We start from the raw sequence: 7,134 nt of genomic DNA on the forward strand, positions 1-7,134 counted from the left end.
TATAGTCAGACAAACTCAAGTTTGAATCCTGTTCTAGCTATGTGGCTCTGGGCGTGTTTCTTAAACTCTCTGGGCCCCAGCTCACTCATCTGGTCATTATAAGATCTTATTCTTAGGCTTCTTTTGAAGACTAAAAGAGATAATGTCTATAAAGTACTGGGGATAGTGCCTGCCATGCATTAAGGGCTCAAATAACAACAAAACCAGAAGGATTTAGAGTTTTTAATAAATCATGAGACATAAAATGATATTTTGAGGGCTCAAGGCCAGCACACGTACCTTAAGACTGTCCTGCCAGGTAAGGATAGCCACATGCTCTGAGTTAGACAATAGTGGCCGTAACAGAAATGGCCTCAGAATCAGCTTGAGGAAGCTAAGCTTTGAGCATGAAGATGGACTTCCCCGTGTAACTGGAACCAGGGGCAGGTCTTGGCAGGCGGGGTGTCTGATCGAAGGAGCAGCGTGTGGAGCTACCACTTGGGTTTGCTGCCAGCTCCTTCGCACAAGTGTGAGGCACTGGGCAAGTCAGCCATCTCTCTAAGCCTCAGTTCCCTCATCTACAAAAAAGAAAAAATGCCTGATTTTCAAAATGGTTGTGAGGATAAAATGATATAACACCTGCTCTATGGTAGGTGCTTCATAAATATGACAATTATAATCATACTAGAGGCCCGATGCACAAAGATTTGTGCAAGAATGGGCCTTCCTTCCCCTGGCTGCCAGCACTGCCTTTGCTCCAGCCAGAGCCTCCTTTCCGCCTTCCCACGCTGTCCAGAGGCCTGGAGGCACCCGCCCCCCTCCCCGAATATGCAAATTAACCTGCTGTCTTTGTTGGGCTAATTTGCATACTCACTCCTGATTGGCTGGTGAGTGGCGCAAAGGTACGGTCAATTTGCATCTTACTCTTTTATTAGTGTAGATCAGTAAGCAGAGTGCAGTCACAACAAGTGTGAAGTGCATTAGTGGTAACTGATATTGATTTGTCACAAAACAATCCCATGAGACTAAGTTGGTTTCCTTCTTATAAAGAGTGGCAAGATATAGACAGGTTTTATTGTTTATTTTTTTAAATGTATTTTTATTGATTTCAGAGAGGAATGGAGTGGGAGAGAGAGAGAAACATCAACGATGAGAGAGAACCATTGATCAGCTGCCTCCTGCACACCCCCTACTGGGGATCGAACCACAACCCGGACATATGCCTTTGACCAGAATTGAACCTGGAACCCTTCAGTCCGCAGGCAGAGACGCTCTGTCCACTGAGCCAAACTGGCTAGGGCAGAGATGTTTTTTGCATACAAAAGACTCCCTTCAGCAGGGAACTTGGACCACATGCCAGAGAATAAGCATGAATAAAACTGTAAAAACAGGGGGGTGGGAGTCAGTGTTACTGCAAGCCATGCCCACCAGCAACTCATTGCGAATACAGCACTGCTACATGTAGGAAGTTAATAGTGTCCATCACCATCTTGGGAACCCAGCCTGAAAAAGGGGGTGGACTGGGGATGAGTGCCAGACACTCCTCAAAAGGGTAATGGTGTTTGAGGGTGTTTAATTTGGACCCTTCTTCCCTATCAAGATGTGTGTATCCACAGGAGAAATTCCTGAGTGTGTTCCCAGCTCTACTCACACAGCAAACAAAAGCCTATGGCTGCATGTGGTCTTGCTGACCTGATGCAGTGGTTCTCGAATGGGGCTGATTTTGTCAGCCAGGGACATTTGGCAATGTCTGGAGACATATTTGCTGCCACTTTTTTGGAGGTGGCATTCCACTGGCGTCTACGGTGGGTAGAGGTCAGGGATGCTGGAACACCCTATAGTGCACAGGAGACCCCGCCACAAGTGTCCAGCTGCAAACAGCAGCAGCGCTGGCCTTGCGAAGTCCTGGTCTGATGCAATGTGAAGGCTCCTTGTCTATGGAGGGGCTTGTTCCTCACACCTATCCTCTCAGAGAGGGCAGAATGGGGAAGGGTCATGGCTGGCCTGCAATCCCTCATTGGTGGCCTTATACGGAAGAGGGGGTGAGCAAAAGGTAGAAAATGTGAGAGTGGGAATGAGCCCAAAGGTAATCTCAGACTACCCTCCCAAAGTTGATGGAAGGATAAGGACAGTTTTTCATTTCAAGTCAACTCTTATTTAAAACCTATTTCCTTAAGCACATAATTATGCTTATTTCCCCGAGGAACTCTTGAGGCAGAGGAGACCTGCTTAAATTATGGGGATGGAGGCTGCACAGAGGGTTTTATGGGGCTAGAAATTCTTCTGTCCCCTTTGAAGGAGCCTTGGGAGGAAGGCAGGGCAGATCCCTCTCCTGCGAGCAGAAGACATGGGGAGGGTGGGGCCAGGTTGGGACAGAGGACAGAGTGTAAGGACCTGTTGTGCCACCTCAGTGGGTCAGGGTCAGAGCAGACACAGGAAGGTAGGGTGAAGCTTCAAGCCTCCCACCTGTCTTCACATCCTGGTAAATGGAGGGAAGGCATACCGGAAATGGGCTGTTCACACCCTTTCTGCCTTCATGTGATCACACACACACACACACACACACACACACACACACAGCCCTTTGGAAGATACTCTGGGTTGCGTTAAGAAACAGAATGAGCCCTAGCCTGTTTGGCTCACTGGATAGAGTGTCAGCCTGGGGACTGAAGGGTCCCAGGTTCGATTCTGGTCAAGGGCATGTACCTTGGTTGCGGGCACATCCCCAGTAGGGGGTGTGCAGGAGACAGCTGGTCGATGCTTCTCTCTCATCGATGTTTCTAACTCTATCTTCCTTCCTCTCTATAAAAATATCAATAAAATATATTAAAAAAAGAAAAGAAAAAGAAACAGAATGAGCCACGCTATTGGGCAGGGCAGGTAGGGTGGGCAGGGTGGAGGACATTTTGATGAGAAGCATGTGAGCTGGGTACCCTGAGGCTGGTGAGAGGCCCACAGCCCTTGGGAGATGAGCACAACATCCAGGCCTTCTCTGTCCTGAGAGGGTCAAGGGCATGACACGTGGGGGATGTGGGCCTAGACAGAGGGGCTGCATCCATGTAGGCCCCCCGGCCTGTGAGCATCGGGGACCCTGGGCTTCGGGGGATTTGTGCCCTTTTCACTGACCAGCTCGCCAGAAGACGTATCAGATAACAGATACAGAGTTTCAGCATCTTGAAGAGGCTGAAGATGTGTGTTGCAGTCCTGGCCCATCCTCCCACTTTCTAGAAGTGTAACCTTGAGACTCTCTGAGCTTTAGCCACCTCCTTCACCGGGCCTTTCCGACATCACAGGGCTACTGTGGGGCTCAAGGTAAGCTGACACGTGGAAGTGCTTCGTACACTGTAAAGGGCTGGGCAACAGGAGCTGGTTCTTATAAGTTATTTATTCAAGGAAGCAGAAGAGGGACCCCACATCAGTGCAGCTCCAGACATCCCTCCAATCAGAACCTGCCAGCAGGAAGGGCGACTTCCGTCTCGTGAGCCGGCGGGGAGCTGGAGGCTTCAGTCCACTTCCACGTCTCTGGCCCCTCGGACGCCCTGGTCCGGCAGTGGGCCTGGAAGAAGGGTGCTGGGGCCCCTATTTAGTTCGCTGGTAGAACTGGAAGACCGCTTTCTCCTGCTCATATGTCTCGATTGAGCCGGGTCGAAGCCGCCGGATTTCAGCGATGGCGTCCCCAGCAGCCAGGCCCTGCTCCTTCACCAGGTAACAGGCCAGCATGGTGCCCGTGCGGCCAAAGCCCAGGGCACAGTGCACTCCCACAGCCTGTGGAGGGGGAGCGTGATGGGGAGGGGGAAGAGCCTGCTGCCCTTCCCACTCTCTCCTGGCCCTCGCTTAGGCCTGTCTCTCTCGACCTACAGCTGTTTCTTCTGGGTCAGGCCCAGGATCCGGCACACCTCACAGGGGCAGGAGGTGGCACGGAAGTCCGGAGGGCGGCCTGGTACCTGTGGCTGGGAGGAGGGCACCCATCACCAGCAAAGTGGCTGGTTGAAGGCCTGGGCTCCTGGTCTGCCTCCCCACCACCATCTCCCTGCGCTCTCCAGGGCAGAAGGCACTGGCCGCGTGTGGCTCCCCAGGACCTGACATGCTGCTGGTCCAGATGGAGATGCGGTGCAAAATGCAACCAGGTTGTGAAGATGTAGTGCCCAAAACAACGTCAATACCTCACTAAGAATGTATTTTGCATTGATTATATGTTGCAACAGTATTTTTGTGTTAATATTTTTTTTTTATATTTTATTGATTTTTTACAGAGAGGAAGGGAGAGGGAGAGAGAGTTAGAAACATCGATGAGAGAGAAACATCGACCAGCTGCCTCCTGCACACCCCCTACTGGGGACGTGCCCGCAACCAAGGTACATGCCCGCAACCAAGGTACATGCCCTTGACCGGAATCGAACCCGGGACCTTTGAGTCCGCAGGCCGACGCTCTATCCACTGAGCCAAACCGGTTTCGGCAGCAACAGTATTTTTGACTTGCCGGGCTACATTATATTATCAAAATGAATTTCTCCTGTTCCCTTTTCACCTTTTAAAATGCGGCTGCTAGAAACTTTAAGAGTACGTATGGCCCTAACCGGTTTGGCTCAGTGGAAAGAGCCACGGCCTGCGGACTGAAAGGTCCCAGGTTCGATCCCGGTCAAGGGCATGGACCTTGGTGGCGGGCACATCCCCAGTAGGAGGTGTGCAGGAGGCAGCTGATCGAGGTTTCTAACTCTCTATCCCTCTCTCTTCCTCCCTGTAAAAAAATCAATAAAATATATTAAAAAAAAAAAAAGAGTACATATGGCTCCATTATATTTGGATGGAGCCCTGCTGTGGGGACTGTTCAATAGCCTCTGACTTCGGCCTCCCCCGGTCCCACGTCCGTCCACCCTTTCTCCTCCCCAGCTCTCAACTGCAACCGGTTTTCCCTCTCCTCTAGCGGGTTAACCAGGCTGGGCCCTCCTCCTCCCGCCCACCGCCCCGCCCTCCCCTGGGTTTCCCGTTTCAGTTTCACCCGGAGCCTCCAGGCCCCGGTCTTCCCCGTCTCCCTCCCGGCCCCGTGTCCCCAACTCTGCTCCTCCAGCTCCCCCAGCTCCGAGTGTCCCCGCTGACCCCTCCCAGGGCCCTTCCTCCGGTTTGACCGCCCGCTGACCTCTCCCTGGGCGTTCGCCTCGTCCACGATCTGCACGAAGCGGTCGATCTGCTCCGGGTCGGGCGGACAGAAGTCCGGGATGCGCAGCCGGTGCAGCGTGAGGCCGGGGCAGCTGTCCCCGTGCGGGGGCCCGCGCTCCGTCAGGGACACCAGGTGCCGCACGCCCTGGGCCAGCAGGAACTGGTAGTGGGCGGGGAGCCGGGGCAGCGCCAGCCCCGCCAGCCGGCCCGGAATCACCCACGAGAAGTTGGGGGGCTGGACGCCCATGACTGCGGGAGGGCCCAGGACCGCGGGTGAGCGGGAGGGGCGGCCTGTGCCGCTCCGCCCACCGGCCCGCCCGCCCGCCCAGGCCCGGGTAACCCCCACCTACCCTGCTCCGGCGCCTCGGAGGACCCCGCAGTCTCGGGGACACGCCCCGACGACATCCCGCTCGGCAGCCCGGACTGGCCCAGTCGCACGGGGGCGGTGCCTAGGCCTGAATGACCTGGAGGAGCACCTATCCGGCCCCGGCCCCAGCGGGATCCGACCCCGACCCCTTGTTGATTGGTGGAATAGTCAATAATGGGCGGGATTACGGCAACGCGGAGATTGGAGCCAAGTACAGCCAAGAAGAAAACCCTGGAACGAATTAAGAATTATTTTCGGTGGATGAAGGCACCCGGGGTCGGACTCTGCTGCCCCCTGGCGGTCGGTGGGGCTTATGGCACCACAGGCCAACCGACCCTGCAGGCTTGGCCTCTTATGCCCAAGGGGTTGAGAGATGGCAAATCTACTTCCGCTTTGGAGGACGAATTTCCTCTGCAAATGGCTGTGACCGCCACTCTCAGTGAATTTCTGAACACGTCCAATAAGAAGGAATCATTACTGTACGGAGACTATTCTCCTTTCTCCATTGCTGGAATTATGAAAAATCCTGGGTTGCCATCGGGTGCCCTGAAATTTAAAAATGAACAAATCGAGCATTTACTATATGCCAGATGCTATTCTAAGCAGTTACATGTGTTAACTCATTTAATTGCCATAATAATCTGATTATGAGGTAATCTAATGAACACTGTTATAGATGAGAAAATTGAGGCTTCGGAGAGGTTCAGGAACTTGACTGAGGATGACTGATGGCCTGGGGATTTGAAACCAAGCATCCTGGCTCCACAGTCTTTAACAACACAGTATTGTTTCCTCAGGTTAAATGGAAGGCTACTGCCTGCCTCTTCATGCAACCATCCCCATGTCCCCAAATGTCATCTGGATTAAACGTTTCAGAATTTCTTAATTTCTCTTCTTATTTCAGGATTTTCAGGCTCTATGAGCCACCCTCCCCTGGGGGAGGCTAGAGTTTATCATGTGTTCCTAGAAGGTGGGCCTATGAACACAGCATCTCAGTCCATATCCTCATTTGAACAATGCTTCTAGTGATGCAGACTAACTATACTTATGAAAACACCTTATTGAATTTGCTTATGTACCAGGCCCCATGCCAAGTGTTTCCTGGAAGAACCACAAGTGGGAAATATTTTTGTATCCCTTTTGTATCTGAGTAATCTGAGGCTTAGGGAAGCTGGTTAACTTGGCCAATGACACACAACTAGTAAGTAGCTGGGCTGGTTGAACCAAGGTCTCTTTCATTCCAAACCTGGGGCCCAGCCATGAAGATCTACTTCCCTCCCTCTGGCCCCACCTACTCCTGTCTCACACATTTGACCATGGGAAGCTCTGGTTCTAGCAAAATGAGAAGGAATTGCTCTTTCCTCCAAGTTCAAAGCCTACTCTGACCCTACGGAAATGCCCTTCCATTTACCCAGACAACGCTGAAGCATTGCCTCCACCCGTTCTCCCCAGGTTCTAGGAGCTACCAAATCTACCTTTTCCTCCCCTTCTGTGCATTCACAGCCCTGAGTAAGCCCTTCTCCTTTGCACTCTCATTTCCCACACAACTCCCTATCGATCTTTCCGCCTATCCCAATCCACTCCTTCCCCTCCTTCTCTGCGGTCACTCTCAGCCACCAGCCCTTCCCACA

General features: G+C 52.6%; 1 protein-coding gene across 2 annotated transcripts; it reads right to left on the minus strand.

The window, feature by feature from the left end:
- Positions 1–216: 216 nt before the first annotated feature.
- DUSP23 (dual specificity phosphatase 23) lies at positions 217–5,612 on the minus strand. Of its 2 annotated transcripts, none has more exons than XM_028129383.2 (3): positions 5,487–5,612; positions 5,117–5,385; positions 217–557 (listed from the first exon to the last, which is right to left on the minus strand). In XM_028129383.2, the coding sequence occupies exons 1-3, from the start codon at positions 5,539–5,541 to the stop codon at positions 471–473; spliced, it is 411 nt and encodes a 136-aa protein (XP_027985184.2). In that variant the 5' UTR covers positions 5,542–5,612; the 3' UTR covers positions 217–470. The 2 variants fall into 2 exon arrangements, with proteins under 2 accessions (XP_027985184.2, XP_008152485.2); XM_008154263.3 differs by lacking the exon at positions 217–557 and adding an exon at positions 3,347–3,744 and having other exon boundaries at positions 5,487–5,608.
- Positions 5,613–7,134: the final 1,522 nt, after the last annotated feature.

This window comes from Eptesicus fuscus, chromosome 22, assembly GCF_027574615.1.
Source record: "Eptesicus fuscus isolate TK198812 chromosome 22, DD_ASM_mEF_20220401, whole genome shotgun sequence".
Lineage (NCBI taxonomy): Eukaryota > Metazoa > Chordata > Mammalia > Chiroptera > Vespertilionidae > Eptesicus > Eptesicus fuscus.

What these genes read in the sequence shown, in the direction of transcription:
- DUSP23 (XM_008154263.3), bottom strand. Translation starts at nt 5,541, where the DNA reads ATGTCGTCGGGGCGTGTCCCCGAGACTGCGGGGTCCTCCGAGGCGCCG. An exon ending in CTCCGAGGCGCCGGAGCAGG is followed by an intron (nt 5,386 to 5,486) that starts GTAGGTGGGGGT and finishes GCCCTCCCGCAG; the next exon opens with TCATGGGCGTCCAGCCCCCC. An exon ending in AGGCGAACGCCCAGGGAGAG is followed by an intron (nt 3,745 to 5,116) that starts GTCAGCGGGCGG and finishes CCCCCTCCACAG; the next exon opens with GCTGTGGGAGTGCACTGTGC.